The 19,409-nt window shown below is 41.1% G+C and overlaps 1 protein-coding gene across 1 annotated transcript in view; it reads left to right on the plus strand.

Moving 5' to 3' along the window:
* The window catches only part of LOC144508590 (CDK5 and ABL1 enzyme substrate 2-like), a 38,181-nt gene that overhangs the window by 4,206 nt on the left and 14,566 nt on the right, over window positions 1-19,409 (plus strand). Inside the window, exons 2-3 of the mRNA XM_078236709.1 lie at window positions 15,896-15,988; window positions 18,063-18,140. Of these exons, the coding sequence (XP_078092835.1) occupies window positions 15,896-15,988; window positions 18,063-18,140 (171 nt within the window). The remainder of the gene's footprint in view (window positions 1-15,895; window positions 15,989-18,062; window positions 18,141-19,409) is intronic.

Raw genomic sequence — 19,409 nt, forward strand, 5'->3', positions numbered from 1 at the left:
TTTGCTGTGGGAACTATTTGGAAGGAGATTTTCATTTTCTTGGTGTTTAGTGAAAGGCCTCTTTTCTAATTTGCTACGGGAAGGAGTCAATCAATGACCAGAGTTCAGTTTCTGAGTGCGTGCACACAAACATCATCTGCGTACTGAGTCATAGCCGATACAGCGTATATAATTTGCTCTGTGTTCATTGTAGGTTATCGATCTGGAACTTCTGACTCAATAAGACAGCGATTGAGTTTTGTTATTCCATAGAAAATGCAATCCTTCTCTTTAAAATGAAATTTCCTTGTTTTGGTAGGAAGCTGACTGAAATATAAATTATTTTCCAAAAAGTACAACAGGCATGGCCTTACCTGAAAATAATTAATTTCTGGTGTAAGTCCTCTTCCAAGGCTCAGATTAACGCAGATTAAAATTCTGAATGCAGAAAGTGATTTTTCACCCCTCATGCTGACAGACCTGTTTATTTGAGTATTTCCATTACTGAACTTTGAGCAATTTTAAGAGTGGTATTTAGCTAAAAGTTACCACATACCATCTAAATTAATGCCTAAATACACTGACTCACGGAGTGTACAAAATGGAGTATAATTCACAATTGCTGTAGGATATGTAACTTGACATGAACAAGTTAAGAGTGGCATAAACCAGGTACATGCTCATCTCTTCTACGCAATGTTTGACATAGAAACATAAAAGATAGGAGCTGGAGGAGGCCATTTGGCCTTTCGAGCCTGCTCTGCCATTCATCACGAACATGGCTGATCATCCAACTCATAACCTTTGATCTCATTCGTCCCAAGTGCTATATCTAGCCACCTCTTGAATACATTCAATATTTTGACATCAACTACTTCACATTACTAAATGTATATCTCAGATTTAACACACCTCAACACAATCCATGATGTTAACCGGCTTCAGAAAAAACCTTAGTGAATGGTATTATGAAAAAATGAGTAAATGGTTTGGGGCTAGCACAAACTGAACAGCTGCAAAGAAATACATAAGTGAAAACAAATACTAATTGAAAGATTGCACAGGGAGGTGGACAGTGAAGAGTGTGTGTGTAGTGTACTGATAAAGATCTATTCAACTCTGCCAGCTTTAACCTTGAACAACAATAGATCACACATTGTGTGATTGAAGTGTCATATTCCTCATGGTATCTTTCAGTTATGTAGTATTGCACTGTGTAAGCTACTGGTATTACATGTGTAAGCCATGATCAGGGGTATATGTGAAACTTGCTTTCATGTTTGTTAAATGTGAAATAGGAATTTCTAGGCTGCAAGAAATGTGGAGAACAGAGGCTTCTTCATTTCAGCTGTAGACCAAAGACAAATTTTAAAATCATATTTATTTCCTTACTGTTTTGGTTTGACTGTTGGTTGCCATTATTGTGCAGCAGAAAGAATGCACTTGTGACGGACATCAACATCAATCGTTGCATAGTGTGTACAATTATATTAAAACTGTTGGCATAAAGAGAAAGATAGGATGACTCTGAGGCCATGATGATGTCAGTTCATTGACATTAAAACATCTGAGCCTGTTGAAATGAATCTGACCAGGACAGAGTAGCCCAGCTTTCATGTACAACCCCTAACTCGGTATCAAAGGTAAGTTATAAAGATAAAGCTTTAACACTTGAGATTATTTTTTCTTCTGAGCTTTAAAATTCTTGAGCAGTTTAAACTAGTATTTAAATATTGCTGGAAAGAGACCGGTTGCCGGAGCTGTCTTGTCATATAAAATGGAGGATAGGTTAGAAAGGCTATGCTTCATGGGCTCTCTCTGATGCAGAAAAGGCACGCTCACAGATCGAGAAAGAGAGGTTGGCTGTCATCTTCGCAATAAAGAAATGACCACCAATATGTTTATGGACAGCATTTCATGGTAACGAACGATCATAAATCCCTGTAAGGCTTATTTAGAGAAGATAAAGCCATCTCTCCAGTGGCGCCTGCGAGGTTTCAGCATTAGGCTTTATTGATGGCTGCTTATGAATATACTTTCCAGCACAGACCGGAGTCATAAATATTAAATGCTAATGCCTTAACGTGTCCTTCGCCACCAGAAAGTACGCTCCCGCCAGTGCAACAAGAAATTGTCCTTGCCTTGAATTTCCTTAACACACTACCTGGCTGGCATTACCAGGGAGTGTCTGAACAACTAGAACCCTCTCTGATAAGGAAGGTGGCATCCTTCTGTGGGGAGCAAGGGTGGCTGTCCCCACAGCCAGCAGGAAATTAATAGTAACGCTGCCCACCTACAAATGTCCAAGATAAAAATGTTGGCTAGCAGATATGTGTGGTGGCCTGGGTTGGATGCAGATATAGTATGACTATACACTGTAACCAATGCCAGGTACAACAAAGATTACTGTCAGTGGCCCCGATGTATCCTTAGCAGAGGCCAGGTCAGCCATGGGTGTGAATCCACGTTGATTTTTTAGGCCCATCCATGTGCACCGTGTTTCCACTTAGTGGGTGCATCCTCAAAATGGCTAGACATCTATGAAATGAAGTCCATGACTACTTTGGCAACAGTGGAAGATTTAAGGTAAACCTTTGGTACCCATGGTTGCCGGAGGTATTGGTTTCAGACAATGGGACAGCATTTACCAGCAAGGAATTCCAGCATTCCACGTTGGCAAATGCCGTTAAGCATTTACGTATCATGTTGTTCTACTCCTCCTTGAATGGATTGGTGGAGAGGGCTGTGCAAACTTTTAAAGCAGCCATGAAAAAGCAACCACTGGCATCCCTACAGGGTGAAGGCAAAGCAGAGTGTGCAAAGAAACAACATGATTATACAAAACCTGAGAGAATATAAAGTGGATGATCTAATATATGATAAAAATTTGGGGAGGAGTAAAAGTTGGGCCCCAGGTGTTGTGGAGCAGTCCAGGATGGGCCCGGTATCGTATGAAGTCATAATTCAAGGTAAAAGACTGAAGAAGCATCTAAATCACTTGAGTCACATAAAGAACCAGTGGGGCAATCCGTTCCGAAAATGTTGTGGTTGAAAAACGAGTCAGCCTGAGGATGGGTCGAGTAATTTGTGTGGGAACTGGAGAAGTGATCTGCATTGAAGGCGTTTGATAAGGTGCCTCGCAAAAGGTTGCTGCAGAAGATTAAGATACACGGAGTTGGGGGTAAAGTGTTAGCGTGGATTGAGGATTGGCTATCTAACAGGAAGCAGAGAGTTGGAATAAATGGGTGCTTTTCTGATTGGCAGTTGGTGACTAGTGGCGTGCCGCAGGGATCGGTGCTGGGGCCTCAACTATTTACCATATATATAGACGATCTGGAGGAGGGGACCGAGTGTAGGGTAACAAAGTTTGCGGATGACACAAAGATGAGTGGGAAAGCAAATTGCGTGGAGGATGTGGAAAGTCTGCAGAGAGATTTGGATAGGCTAAGTGAGTGGGCGAGGATCTGGCAGATGGATTATAACGTTGACAAGTGTGCGGTTATCCATTTTGGAAGGAATAATAGTAAAATGGACTATTATTTAAATGGTGAAAAATTACAACATGCTACTGTGCAGAGGGACCTGGGGGTCCTTGTGCATGAATCGCAAAAACTCAGTTTGCAGGTGCAGCATGTGATCAAGAAGGCAAATGGGATGTTGGCCTTTATCGCGAAGGGGATGGAATATAAACAGTAAGATCTTACTGTGCTTACCCCAGTCCAACGCCGGCATCTCCACATCATGGAATATAAAAGCAGGGAGGTCTTGCTGCAATTGTACAAGGTACTGGTGAGGCCGCAACTAGAGTACTGTGTGCAATTTTGGTCCCCTTATTTGCGAAAGGATATATTGGCCTTGGAGGGAGTACAGAGAAGGTTCACCAGGTTGATACCAGAGATGAGGGGGTTAGCTTATGAGGAGAGATTGAGTAGATTGGGCCTGTACTTGTTGGAGTTTAGAAGGCTCAGGGGAGATCTTATAGAGACATATAAAATAATGAAGGGGCTAGACAGAGTAGAGGCAGAGAGATTCTTTCCACTTAGAAAGGAAACAAGAACTAGAGGACACAGCCTCAAAATAAGGGGGAGTCAGTTTAGAACAGAGTTGAGGAGGAACTTCTCTTAGAAGGTAGTGAATCTCTGGAATTCTCTGCCCATTGAAGCAGTGGAGGCTACCTCATTAAATATGTTTAAGTCACAGGTAGATAGATTTCTGATCAATAAGGGAATTAAGGGTTATGGGGAGCGGGCGGGTAAGTGGAACAAAACCACTATCAGATCAGCCATGATCTTATTGAATGGCGGGGCAGGCTCGAGGGGCTAGATGGCCTACTCCTATTTCTTATGTTCTTATGATGCACTTTTAAAAGATAAAAGTCTGATTTCTGAAAGTGAAACTGAATCTACCCCTGCAGACGGGGCACCTCGTGTTGAGCTGTGCTGCTCGAAAAGGGAGAGGACATCATTGGACTATAATAAATAATTCATTTATGGTGCTATATTGTAAATAATTTAGGGTGGGGTATTGGCCATGCTAAATTCTCCCTCCGTGTACCCGAACAGGCGCCGGTGTGTGGCGACTAGGGGATTTTCATAGTAACTTTATTGCAGTGTTACTGTAAGCCTACTTGTGACTCAAATAAATATATCCTTAATTTAACTTTTGATAGTTTGTGTAATAAAGGATTTAAAGGGGGAGAGATGTAGTAGCGAGCCCCTTTAAAGGGGTGGGGGTTTCGGAAGGTCCTATGCGGCCAATCAGGCTGAAATGCATGAATCCTGGGGCTGAACGTGGGATTTCCCAATCATAGATAGCAACACTATCACTCTCTGTAAATAGCTACTCTGTTGATAAATAGTTATATAGTTACTCTGCTTGGTGGTCGCCTTTCCTTCCAGTACAATACTAAATCAATTTTTGGTTGTAGCAAAAAATATCTTCCTTTAAAAGGAGCACAACGTTCTTGCTTTCTTGTTGCAATATTGATTCGGCCCTCCAGGCTCCTCAATGTAAGTCATCTGATGGTCACAAGGACCTTAGGGCTGTTCTATTTAATCTTTAGTATTATTGATTTGCAGTCATATTGAAAGTGGAACTGCAAGAGATCACAACTTTAGTGAAATGCTTCGCCTTCAATAAGTGTACAACATGGTAAATGTGTCCAACTAAAGCATTAAACCCTTTCTGTAGCAGGGTGAATGGGAATCTACCTAGTTATTGCTGCTTTACTCAATGATCGGTGAGGCATCGCTTGGGCATACCTTTTAATTGTAGAGTTGGGGGCTTGAAGTGTCCAGGGTGTCAAATAGAACCCAGGGAACATTTTTACACCTGATTTGACACTGCACTAGATTTAGGCGCTGCATAGCATCAAATGGGTGGCACAGTGGTTAGCACTACTGCCTCACAGCGCCAGGGACCCAGGTTCAGTTTCGGTCTTGGGTGACTGTGTGGACTTTGCACGTTCTCCCCATGTCTGCTTGGATTTCCTCCGGGTGCTCTGGTTTCCTCCCACACTCCAAAGATGTGCAGGTTAGGTGGATTGGCCATACTAAATTATCCCTTAGTTTTAGGGAGGGGGAGCTAGCAGGATAAATACATGGGGTTAATTGGTTAGAGCCTGGGTGAGATTGTTGTCAGTGCAGGCTCGATGGGCCGAATGGACTCCTTTTGCACTGTAGGGATACTGTGAAATTTCCGACCCAAGGAAGTCTTGCCACTCGTTTAAACTCAAGTCAAGCTCTAATTATATTTGCAGCATCTTAGTATTTATTAATGTGTTCCTGAAAGTCGGGGTATTTAAAATGGGGGGCTTAGGATAATTATTTGGGATTGAAGAGAAATTATTTCACTTAAAGGGTTGTGAATCATTGGAATTCTCCATCCCAAATGAATTATCTATCCCAAATGATTGTGAATGCTCCATCATTGAATCCATTTAAGGCTGGGATAGACAGAATTTTGGTGTCTCCGGGAGTTAAAGGACACGTGGAACGTATAGGAAAATGGAGTTGAAGCCCAAGAGCAGCCATCCCATTTCTCATGAGATGGAAACCGTTTCACAAACTCTTTAGCGTAAATAATGTCCTTGGATGTCTCTGATATGAGCACAGTCACTGCAGGCTAATAAAAGTTTGTGCTAATCCCATGGCCTTTTATAAAAGCATGCATGGGAAAATATGCTGCAAGTTTGACCCTTTCACCAAGGGTTTGTTTAGAAAGAATGTTGTAAGCCTCTCTTGGTCTCATTGTTTAGCTGGCATTTGAAATTGAGGTCATTGTTGAGCTAAATTTAATTTATTTACAGCCAACATCTGCACATGTCATGTACTTCACTAGTAAGGGTGGGGGGTGGAAGTAAGATTTGAATCCATTTTTCAGGTTGTTCTTTGCAAATGTTGGTGATTCTTATGAGAAAGAAAACTTTGCCATTGTTTCCTGCTGCCTGAAACCAGTTATTAGACTTTTTGTGGTCAGTTTCTATTCGGGAACAATTATTCAACAACTATAATGTGTATAGTTTGGTTCTTAATGTTTGTAGTGTATAGAATTGTTGAGGCTTAAAGCTAATAGAATTCAATCATGGATGAAAATTAAGAGAGGCTTCCGGCTAGTTGGTGACAACCTCTAGGTTGTCGGACTAATTCTCTTGACATTCAGTCCAGGATGAATATCAATTTCCTTCAGTTAAACATTGGGAAAAACTGAATCCCCTATCACACACTCTGTTCCCTAACCACTAATTTCATCCCCTCCCACGGGCCAATGTCACAGCATGCGTCCTTTTGGACTTTGAGCAGAGCTTCTGATGCCGTATCCATCATAAAGACTGCCTACTTCTGCTTCATAATATCACATACCTCTATCCATCTGCTATAACCTTTATTTGGGTTTTTGTTGCTTCTAGTCTCAGCTATCCTGAAGGTCTCGTGGCCAGCCACTTATCTTCCACCTTCCGTAAATGAGCACATCAAATATTCTGCTGCCTGGATCCTAAATCATACCAGCTACCATTCGTCCACCAACCTTGTGTTTGCTGACCTCCAATGGTTTGCCTGTTTTTGAAATTTTCATTCTCCTGTCCAAATACCTCCATGTCCTCACCCCATTCTACCTCTGTAACTGCCTCTGAAAACACAACATTCCTTCAACTCTCCCTGCTTCCTTTGTTCCATCATTGACAGTCGTGCTTTCAGCCATTAAGCTCTTCCATTCCAATCCTCCTTTTACGACACAACTTAAAACTTGCTTCTTTGAACAAGATTTGATCACCTGTCCTAATTTCTCCTTGCCATTGTCAATGTTTGTCTGATTATGTTCCTTTAACGTGCCACAGGATGTTACATAAATGAAATTTGTTGCAAAATGGTGCGTCAGGAATGTGCTTGTGCAAATCTGGAATTTAAAATAAATGGAACCTACCAGCAATGTCCCCTGTAAACTACATGCAGTAATTGAGAAACAATGTGTAGGACACTCAAATTGTCTGTCCCCTTAAAGCTACCACACGTGTACAGCCATGCTTAAAAATGGCTGCACATAACGGAAAACATTTACAGGGGGTGTTACCTTCCAATGAAATGGCCACTACTGTTGCATATTTTAGTCCTTTAATGGTTTTGTCTTTGCCCAGGTATGTTGTTCCATTTTGGGCATTATAAGTCTGTTGTAGAGAGGAGCTGACGTTTTTATTCAGCTGTTCCTTCTCAAACATCCTCTTTTTCCTTCATAATGCGAAATGAAGTTTACTTTTTCAAAGTGAAAGCATTCATTGCAATTGGAGTGAAAATGCTGTGCGTTAACATGAACACTTATTTATCTTCTTGCTAGTGAATGGTATAATGTCATTTACTGATCCAATTCCACGGCTATCCCCAGCTCATTTGCAGTGCTGTTTATCACGAACAAAACTAGAAACTGAATCACAATAGGTGATAATGATTCTCAGTGTTGTTTGAATTAGTTGTATCTTCAAAGCTGATTTATCTCCAGATTAGATCTTAAATTAGTTATATGATTTTGTGTTCTTTGCATGTTTTTTTAGATTGCTTTGAAGTGCGCAAGCTTAATTGAATCCTAATTAGAAGAAAAACAATTTATGACCACTAAACTGGCAACATGCAGAGAGAAACCATATATTCTTAACATCGTATTTTAGTTGGTGAATTAGGATGATCACAGTGCTTTTATGTTCTGTGAGGACAAGACTCCCAACTGTGAGAAAGAGAAGTATAAGGAAATGCTAATTATTTATTCTGTGCATTTTGCCATTTAAGAATTGAATTGATTTATTATTGTCACATGTATTGGGATACAGAGAAAAGTATTGTTTCTTGCAGGCTATACAGACAAAACATACCATTTATAGAGGGAGGAAGGAAAGTATAGGGTGCAGAATAGTGTTGCAGTTACTGATAGGGTGAGGAGAAAGATCAGCTTAATATGTGATAGGACCATTCAAAATCTGGTGAACTGGTGCGGCAACAATAATCTATCCCTCGATGTCAACAAAACAAAGGAGATAGTCATGGACTTCAGGAAGCATAATGGAGGACATGCCCCTGTCTACATCAATGGGGATGAAGTGGAAATGATCAAGAACTTCAAGATTCTAAGTGTCAGATCACCAACAATTTGTCCTGGTCCCTCCACGCCGGCGCTAGTTAAGAAAGCCCACCAACACCTCTACTTTCTCAGGAGGTTAAGGACATTTGGCATGTCCGCTATGACTCTCTCCAACGTTTACAGATGCACCATAGAAAGCATTCTTTCTGGTTGTATCATAGCTTGGTACGGCTCCTGCTCTGCCCAAGATCGCAAGGAACTACAAAGGGTGTGAATGAAGCCCAGTCCATCACGCAAACCAGCCTCCCATCCATTGACTCTGTCTACACTTCCCACTGCCTCGGAAAAGCAGCCAGTATAATCAAGGACCCCGCGCATCCCGGACATACTCTCTTCCACCTTCTTCCATTAGGAAAAAGTCTGAGATCACATACCAACCGACTCAAGAACAACTACTTCCCTGCTGCCATAAGACATTTGAGCAGACCTACCTTATATTAAATTGATCTTCCTCTACACTCTAGCTATGACTGTAACACTACATTCTGCACCCTCTCCTTTCTTTCTCTATGAACAGTATGCTTTGTCTATATATGCGCAAGAAACAATACTTTTCACTGTATACTAATACATGTGACAAATCAAATCACAGGCTGATGGCAGCAGGGAAGAAGCTGCTCTTGAGTCGGTTGGTACATGTAGTTTTTGTATCCTTTTCCCGATGGAAGAAGATAGAAGAGAGTATGTCAGGGTGCATGGGGTTCCTGATTATGCTGGCTTCTGAGCTTGGCATCCAACATTATGCAGAAAGAGTGGGTTGGAAAACCATTGTTAAGAGTGTCTGTTGAAAATAACATTGCTTTCCCATTGAGAGGTGAGTTATTTATGTAAAGCTAAACAAAGATTGATGGAATGGAATGCCATTCTTCTATCATTGTCTTGGGAGGTTGGTAGAGTGAGTGGTATTTGATCTGGTGAGAGATGGGAAAGTAACTAGCTGTGGTTTTTTCCCTCTGTGAAAGGTAATCAAACTGATACATTATCTCTCTATCTCTCTCCCCTAATTAGGAGATGCCACCTGATCTGAGAGTTTTCCAGCTTTTCTGTCTTATCTCCAATTTCCTAGATCCTTTGCTTTTGATTTTTCGATGGTTCTTTTGTGTTTGAATTAGCTGTTTGTTTACGCTGACTGTTGCTTTGAGGCAATTTAAATAGGTTTTACAAGTTACTTGCACTATGAGGGGCTAACAAATGAGTTGGCAGCTGAATGTTTACAGGACATTCAAAGCTGAAGTGTACTTGGCTTTAAACCACAAATTGGACTTAAACTCAATTAATTAATTGAATCCAGTGTTATGCAGAACTTGCATGGTGTGGGATTTTCTGATAGCTTTCCAGGACAAGCACAGGTTTAAGGAATGTCAAATCGACTTGTTTCTATACCAAGTGGGCAGTCTACACTTGAACAAACAGATCTGGAATCAATATCAGCGCAGAAGGTTAAGTAAAGGGCAAGGTTTAAGCTAACATTACAAGTGAGAAGATTACCAAGAGCACAGAGTTAGCTGCTTATAAGGGCAAATAAGACTATTAACAATCATAGAATCCCTGCAGTGTAGAAGGAGATCATTCAGCCCTTAGAGTCTGCACCATCTCCAAAAGAGTATCTCTGTCTCTCTCTCTCTCTCTCCCCCCTCTCTCTCTTCCCCCCCCCCCCCCCCCCAACCACCACCACCACCACCACCACCACCACACACCCCACCGTCCCTGTAACCCTGCGTGTTTACCATGGCTAATCCACCTAACCTGCACATCTTTTGGACTGTGGGAGGAAGGCAGAGCAAACACACGCAGACACAGAGAATGTGCAAACTCCACACAGCAGACAGTCACGCAAGGCCGGAATCAAATTCAGGTCCCTCATGCTGTGCGGCAGCATGCCACCCAAATGGGCAGACAGAAGATGATTAAATAGGTCATGTGTACATGTACTTCCCAATTCTTCACTGTATGATGTAACAAGGTTGCATCAATTGCACCCCCCATGATCTTAATTGGATATAGTCTTTCACATGTGTACTTAACCAATCTTTTCAAAAGGCAGGTTGAAATACAGTTAATATAAGGGGTCAGATATGAATGAAGTAAAGCTATTTGATCATCTTGCTGTCTGTAAAGTAACTTTTTTTGCTAGCCAAGGGTATTAAGGAATATGGAGTCCAGGCAGCCAATGGAGTTGGAACATAAATCATCCATGAACGGAAGAGGCTCGAGCAGAATGGCCTATTCCTGTTCCTATCTTCCTATGGATTGCAGAGTAACAAACGTAATAAAATTTCATCTTGCAGACTTTCAGATAATCAGAAGTTTACGGTGTGTAGAACTTGGGAGACCAATGAGGACTGCATTGGACTAGTCAAGTCTGGAGATGGATGTGGGTTTTAGTTTACAGATGAGCTAAGGCAGTGCTGGAGGCAGACAGTTTTGGAGGTCATCTTAGGTGGTCTTATCAATGGCACGGATATCCGGTCATAAACTCATCTTGGTCAAATATGACAAAGTTTCGAACAGTCTGGTTGAGCCTCAGATAGATGTGAGGGATCAAGAAACTTGAAAACAAAACAGGAAACCCAAAAGGGAGGAAGACTAACAGACTAAGGAAATCTACACTGCGAGGATGGACGTCTAATCATTTATTTAAAATAGAAAAATCATGACATTGCAACAACAAACACAAACAGCTACAGCTGAGTCAGTGGCTTTTAAATATACCTCGGTCTGACACTTTCAGAAGGAATAGGGAAAAAGAGTGCCACAAATTAAAGGCTGTAAGTGCATAAGGATTTAAATAGAGAAATTATTTAAACAGTTTGAGCAAAATAATTGGTCATTACTCTATATTAGTCTGCAAATAGAACAATGAATAAAGCATTGAGGATATTTATAGCCCGGTTAAAGCTATGTATTTATCAACAATAGTGAACATAATTGTAGGAGATGTGACTTCTATTTTTAAAATTGTTCTTTGAGCTGTTTACTCAGAATGTTGACTCTCCAGCTATGGTTCTGGCTGTTGAAATGAGCAATCTAAAAATAGGGGTATATTTGGAAATTGATGCCCACAATATATTTAGACACTGTGAAAGAGTAGAAAAATAAAATAAATGAGGACATTTGGGAGAGGGGGGAAATATCAGTTGTCGTGAGATTACATTACCCAAAATGGGTTTGGGGGAGGGATATGAGGAGACTGATGGGGGCACAAATGAAGTACCTTTTGAGAAGAAAAAAAGAATGTGTTGAAGGTTGGAGTTCCATTGATGAATAATGGAAACTAGATCAAATTCGAAACAACTTCCGTGAGGTAGATAATCAGAATAAATATAGAAAAGGAGTTTGGGGAAAAGTGAGCAAATTAACAAAAAGCATAAAGGGCAAGAAATAGCATATTTCTGTTTGAGGTCACGAGGCTTTAGCAAAGGCAATGAACAATTGCATAAAATGTGGTCAGAAGGATAGAGCAGGAGATGGTTAAAGGGTGGAAATGGCTTCTACCAAAGTCGGAAATTAGAGGATTAGACTGAATAATGTGGTGAAAATGCCCGTGTCGACTGTCATTGCCAAGCAAGTATCATAGCAAATCATAGAAACCCTACAGTGCAGAAGGAGGCTATTTGGCCCATCAAGTCTACACCGACAGAACATCCTACCCAGGCTCTATCCGCATAACCCCACGTATTTACCCCACTAATCTCCCTAACTTTCACATCCTGGGACACTAAGGGCATTTAGCATGGCCAATCCACCTAACCTGCATGTCTTTCAGACTGGGAGGAAACCGGAACACCCAGAGGAAACCCACGCAAACACGGGAGAACATGCAAACTCCACACAAGACAGTGAGTGACCCAAGGCCAGATTCGAACCCAGGTCCTGAAACTGAGAAAGCTGTACTAATCAATATTATTGGAAGGGACAAATGAATTACATTGCAGAAAGTGGCATGATAGACCTTTGCTTCCTTGAGATGTGATTCAAAATTAAACCTTTTTAATTATGTTTTCTGTGTTGGTAATGAGGTTTAGCTGTAATTTTCTTAATTTTATTCAAAGGTACTATGTGTTCTCGCATAAATGTCAGTGACACTTTTAAATGGATTAGGGCTGAAATAATTTTCCCACCTATTAACAAAAAACTTGCAAGATGGGTGAGATCAGAAAATTGATTATTTTTTATGGTAAGAAATTAATTCTGAAAATTAACCAAAAGGTTATAAATCTCTGCACCAGCTGATCAGTATTGTCTCAATGGTACAGTGGTTAGCACTGCTACCCCACAGCTCCAGCGACCTGGGTTCAATTCTAGCCTTGAATGGCTATATGGAGTTTGCACATTCTCCCTGTGTCTGCATGGGTTTCCTCTGGGTGCTCCAGTTTCTTCTCTCAGTCCAAAGATGTGCCGGTTAGGTGGCTTGACCATGCTAAATTGCCCCTTAGTATCCCAAGATATCTAGCTTAGATGGGATTAGCCATGATAAATGTGTGGGGTTACATGGATAGGGTGGGGGAGAGGGCCTAGGTAAGATTCTATCAGAGAGTCAGTGCAGACTTGATGGGTCAAATGGCCTCTTCTGCACTGTAGGGATTCTATGAAATGCTGCAGTGGCCAATTAGTGGGGAATCTTAACATTTCCAACAAGTTCTAACATAAAACGTATACAAAGGAAAGACTCTTTGGTCCATCAGGCCTGTCCCATTGTTTAAAATATTACTTTTCTTGGACCAATGAGTAAAATATAATTGGCGTGAACTAAAAGTTTGCGTTTTATCTTCCTCTAGATAGACAAGAAATATAATCAATATCTCAGTTGCCATGAAATTACCTTCTATTATCTGCATTGATGGTTTTGAAATTAGCATTTCTGCAGTAACTTGCATTTATGTAGCACCTTTAACAAGGCACTGAATCAATGCTATGAAGACAAAACCTGAGCCGGGGCTGTGAAATTGGCAAAGCTTGATCAAAGGGATGAAAGCTTTTAAAGAAGAAGAAGCCGGCTGAAAGGACATAAAACTGAAATTGCTGAAGGCATTGTGCCTTATGACTTTGGGGCTGTATAAAAAGAATAACATAGAGGAGCAGTGTTTGGTGAGGATCTAAGTCTGGAGGATATTGCTAAGATAAGGTGCAGCAAGACTTTGGGGGATGTAAAGAATTAGTGACCGAGTCGGTGTAGGTCAGTGAAGATGAGGGTGATGGGAAAGCAGGACATGCATGACAAACTTGTTGCAAAGGTGGAGTTTTTGGATGTCTAGAATGGGAGGTCAGCAAGGAGCATGTTGGAATAGTCAATTAAGGAGATGATTGCCCATTCATCTGGTTCTAACAGGCACTACAGTATGGTTAAAGCAAACAGTGCTATAGTAAAGTAAATTATTTTTGTGATGGAACTGGAATGTTTCCTGAAACCTAGCTTAGGGATGAATGGGATACTAAGATTGTGAACAGCCTGGTTCAACCTGTGTTTTTTAGGGGAAGGTATCGATGGGAAAGGGATTGTACCGACGGCAAGGGGGTGAGGGTTTGTGGCTGGCACCAGTAACTGGCTTCCATCATTTCATTGCTGAGCTAGAGAAAGTTATGAATGATCCAAGACATGATGTTACACAAACTCACAATAGAGACAATGAAGTGGTTGAGAGAAGTGTTAAAACATTTGGAACTGAGTGCCATGAGAGTGCATGTGGAAGCTGGTCCTATATTTACCAATATTACCTAGGGTGAGGAAACAAAAAAACATGGGGAGGTGAAAGGAGATCTATTCTTGCCCCTGGCTTCTCACCTGCTTGTGTTTTGGTCACTGCTATCTGCTGGTTACAATGTTGGGCCCGTTTATGCTAATTCTACCCTTTTTATTCTGCTTTTTCAGTATGCAAATCTTAGGTGGGGTTGTTTGAGAAGTCAACTATAATTTACGAATTGGTACAGCAGTGAAATGTGCGCTGTTTTAGCAGTGAAACTAATTGACCTTCAGGGGTGAAGCTGCAAGTGTTGAGTATACAACTAAGTCCATTTTTAACGGCAACTCTGACTGTATGCTACAGTGGGGAAGAAAGCCTCTAATTCTTGAAATGAACTTCTCTCTACTCGCACCAGAAATTACTGACTCAGACCAGTTTTACAGCTGCAGCAGGTATGCAATGTACAAGCCAATTTTATTTCAAGAACATTGTGAATGCCACCAACATGCTCAAAGCGAACCTTTTATGGTGTGTGTCAACTGGAAAAAAATCACGGTGGTCAAAAATGAACTTTTAGCATTTGCCTGTTTCCATGCCGCTTTAAATAAATGATTAGGCATCCATGAAGCTGGCAGTCATGAGAAGAGGTTTGAACGTTTCTATGGAAACATATAGTATTCCATAGAACTGCTGTAACAACTTTAGAATATGTTCAAAAAATTGTGATATGCAAATGATATGTTAAAATATACAATTTCAGTCTGAAAAACAAGGGAATTCACACATTGCATCTACTTTGTGTCAGATGTAACTATGGGATACTTTGAATGCAATTAAGGCACTGATGTAGCACCATTGCTTCTCAATGTAAATCTTTTGTTTGGGGAAGTGGGAAATTCATGAATGATTATTTAAATAGACTTAGATTTTGAAGAAAATAGAAGGCAAGTTGAGGAAGGGTGGACCACGGTTTAAATCTGGACCTGCTGTTTCTCCTCCAACTACCCCATCCAAAGCTTCAGTCATATTTTCACAAGTTGAACTATAATTTGTATAGATTGTGCCACTAGAAATCTGTCACTTGGCTCCACGTTGTCCTTAAGCAGCTCATCAACAGTTGCCACCATGATACAGATGTTTAGGGACTTAATTGAATTCTTGCTTTAACATTCACATATGTGAGCGAGAAGAATTCATTGACAAAAAAATGACGATGTCAATGAGTAAATGTCTGAACTGCCTTAATTGCATTCAAAATATCCCACTGTTACATATGACACACACACAAACAGGTGAAAAGTCAGGGTCTTTCCGAAGAATGTTGACCGTTGCGTTATCGGAGTTTTCCCACTTCACAGTAAGGTTACACATAAATGATAGAAGAGGGGGGTGTTAAGAGGCAGATACCAACGGCTGTTTAGTTTCTGTTCACAGAAGTTTGGCTCGGCTACAAATTTATAATGGGCATGTCAGACAACAGATCTTGTATACACTTCAATAACTGACTCAGTAACTGCAATTTTTGTATGGGTAAAACATCCTGCCTGCTCAGCTTTCGTCACATAATTCTTGGTGTCGTTAATCAATAAACTTTTTTTTATGTTTTACAGAAGCAGAACCTCTTCCGGATCGCCCCATCCAAAAAATACAAAGAAAGTTCACTTTATCAAAAATATGCGGCAATATGACACGAGAAATAGCAGGTAATTAGTATGAGAATCGGCATATTCCACTGGTTATTCATGCAAGTGGCATGAGAAGCAATAATCCTTGAGTCGGTGTACCTTAACACTCCATTAAATGTATGTAACTTTCCTCTTGATATCATGTGGCTTCATGTTTATAGATATAGATATAGAACAGTACAGCACAGAACAGGCCCTTCGGCCCACGATGTTGTGCCGACCTTCATCTGAAACCAAGATCAAGCTATCCCACTCCCTACCATCCTGGTGTGCTCCATGTGCCTATCCAATAACCGCTTAAATGTTCCTAAAGTGTCTGACTCCACTATCACTGCAGGCAGTCCATTCCACACCCCAACCACTCTCTGCGTGAAGAACCTACCTCTGATATCCTTCCTATATCTCCCACCATGAACCCTATAGTTATGCCCCCTTGTAATAGCTCCATCCACCCGAGGAAATAGTCTTTGAACGTTCACTCGATCTATCCCCTTCATCATTTTATAAACCTCTATTAAGTCTCCCCTCAATCTCCTCCGCTCCAGAGAGAACAGCCCCAGCTCCCTCAACCTTTCCTCATAAGACCGACACTCCAAACCAGGCAGCATCCTGGTAAATCTCCTCTGCACTCTTTCCAGCGCTTCCACATCCTTCTTATAGTGAGGTGACCAGAACTGCACGCAATATTCCAAATGCGGTCTCACCAAGGTCCTGTACAGTTGCAGCATAACCCCACGGCTCTTAAACTCCAACCCCCTGTTAATAAAAGCTAACACACTATATGCCGTCTTCACAGCTCTATCCACTTGAGTGGCAACCTTTAGAGATCTGTGGATATGGACCCCAAGATCTCTCTGTTCCTCCACAGTCTTCAGAACCCTACCTTTGACCCTGTAATCCACATTTAAATTTGTCCTACCAAAATGAATCACCTCACATTTATCAGGGTTAAACTCCATTTGCCATTTTTCAGCCCAGCTTTGCATCCTATCTATGTCTCTTTGCAGCCTACAACAGCCCTCCACCTCATCCACTACTCCACCAATCTTGGTGTCATCAGCAAATTTACTGATCCACCCTTCAGCCCCCTCCTCTAAGTCATTAATAAAAATCACAAAGAGCAGAGGACCAAGCACCGATCCCTGCGGCACTCCGCTAGCAACCTGCCTCCAGTCCAAAAATTTTCCATCCACCACCACCCTCTGTCTTCGATCAGACAGCCAGTTACCTATCCAATCGGCCAACTTTCCCTCTATCCCACACCTCCTTACTTTCATCATAAGCCGACCATGGGGGACCTTATCAAACGCCTTACTAAAATCCATGTATATGACATCAACCGCCCTACCTTCATCAACACACCTAGTTACCTCCTCAAAAAATGTTTATTAGGGGTTATACATTTGGGCTATATTCACACCACAAGTATCCTGTACACTGTCCAGGCTTTGCCCCATCATAAAGTGCACGAAAGTACTACCTATACCAATTGCAGTCTAACCAGTGAATTTATTTACTTCAATTGTGTACATTACATTTCATATGACTCCGATCCGTGCGATTTACTAATCTATTTCCGCATTCCTGATTTCAATCTTCGTAGTTCTTCTGATTTTTATCTAACTTGTGATGTCTCCCTCAAAGAGCTCAGGTAACTGGTCAGAAAAGGCTTGACTATCGCACATCTGAGTTTGCTGCTTTTGACTAAACCGAAAAGGATAATATCCAATTTCTTTGAGCTTATACATGCAGGTTAGGCAGGTTTGCCTTTTGTTTACTGATCTATTTCTTTTGAACAGAGGTGCTAAATTAGCAACCCTCCAGCAAAACTTACACATCCAAATATGTTCACACTATATGATCAGAGCCAACACACAATCTGTGAATGCTTTTTAATTATATTGTGGACAAATCATGGGATATTGCCTATATTCTATAGTTACGTACTCTGCAGTGAAAGTTTTTTTCTAAATAGAATTCAGTTTAATGTATGTGAATGTTACACTTAATAACTACTCCATGATATTTTCTGCTGCATGTAGTCCTGTATACAATTGTCAATTAATACCTGGTTTTATCGGTTTCATTTAAGGATAGTTCTCATCTGTGCTAAAAGATCACTGTGCTCAGCGTTTTCTGTACTGCCTTATGGAGAATTTAACTACATGGGGTAAGAATATTTTGTTTTCAACTGAATTCAAAAGTCGCAATTTTCTGTTGTACCGACTGAACTCATCAGTTTTTCTAAAACTTCATTTTACACAAGTGGAACTCAATTCATTTTAAATGTGCATTGAAACCACACTGTAGCATCAATTTAAAAGCAATATTACTTTGCATAAAGCAAAGCCAGAATCCTGATTCCAGTCCGGAACTGAGGCCAGTGTGTGGTGATGTGCCCCGGGGGAAGTAGTTTTGCTCCATTCAAAGTTAGTTTGGACCTTTAATATATAATTTCTACTACCAAGCTTATGAAGCTGAAACCACTTTGCACGACCATCAGAAACAACAACAACTTTGCATTTATGTAACACCTGTAACAATGTTCCTGTAACAATGTTCCTGTAAAACATCCCAAGATGCTTCACCCAAAGAAAATTTGACAGAGTCACATAAGGAAATATTAGGGCAGTGACCTAAAGCTGTGTTGAGAGTTAGGCTTTACGGAATATTTTGAAGGAGGAAAGAGAGGCAGAGAAGCTAAAAGGAGGCAATTCCAGCGATTAGGACCTTGGCAGCTGAAGGTGCAGCCAAATATTAGCAAAGTACTGCAGATGCTGGAAATCTGAAATAAAAACAGAAAATGCTGAATAAACTCAGCAGGTCTGGCAGCATCTGTGCAGAGAGAAACACAGTTAACATTTCAAATCTATACAACTCTTCTGCAGGTACAGCCATCTTTGGAGTCACTAAAATCAGGGCTTGGAGGAGCGCAGATGTTTCTGAAGGTTGCAGGGCTGGAAGAGATTAGAAATGAGAGGCAAGGTATTTGAAGAGAAGAATGAGAATTTTAAAATCAAGTGTATCTGAACTGAGAGCCAACATGGGACAACAAGCACTGGGGTAGTGGGTCAGCAGGAATTGGTGTAAGGTGGGCAGCAGAGATTTGGATGACCTTGACAAGGAGGCCAGAATGAGAGAGATCAGCGAGGATTGGAATAAACCAGTTTAGATGTAACAGAAGCATAAATAAGGGTTTCGGGTGCAGTTGAACTGAGGCAGGGGCAAAGATGGAAATAGGTGATCTTCGTAATGGCGCAGATATGTGGTTAGAAGTTCATCTCAGGGTTATATATGACTCCAAGATTGAGAACAGTCTCGTTCATTTGTAATGGAAAGAAACTTTTTCTTCTTTCATGGGACGTGGGTGTGCTGGCAAAGCCAGCATTTCTTGCTCATCCATGATTCCCCTTGAAGTTGGTGGTGAATTGCTGCAGTT

Source organism: Mustelus asterias, chromosome 20 (assembly GCF_964213995.1).
Source record: "Mustelus asterias chromosome 20, sMusAst1.hap1.1, whole genome shotgun sequence".
Classification (NCBI taxonomy): Eukaryota; Metazoa; Chordata; class Chondrichthyes; order Carcharhiniformes; family Triakidae; genus Mustelus; species Mustelus asterias.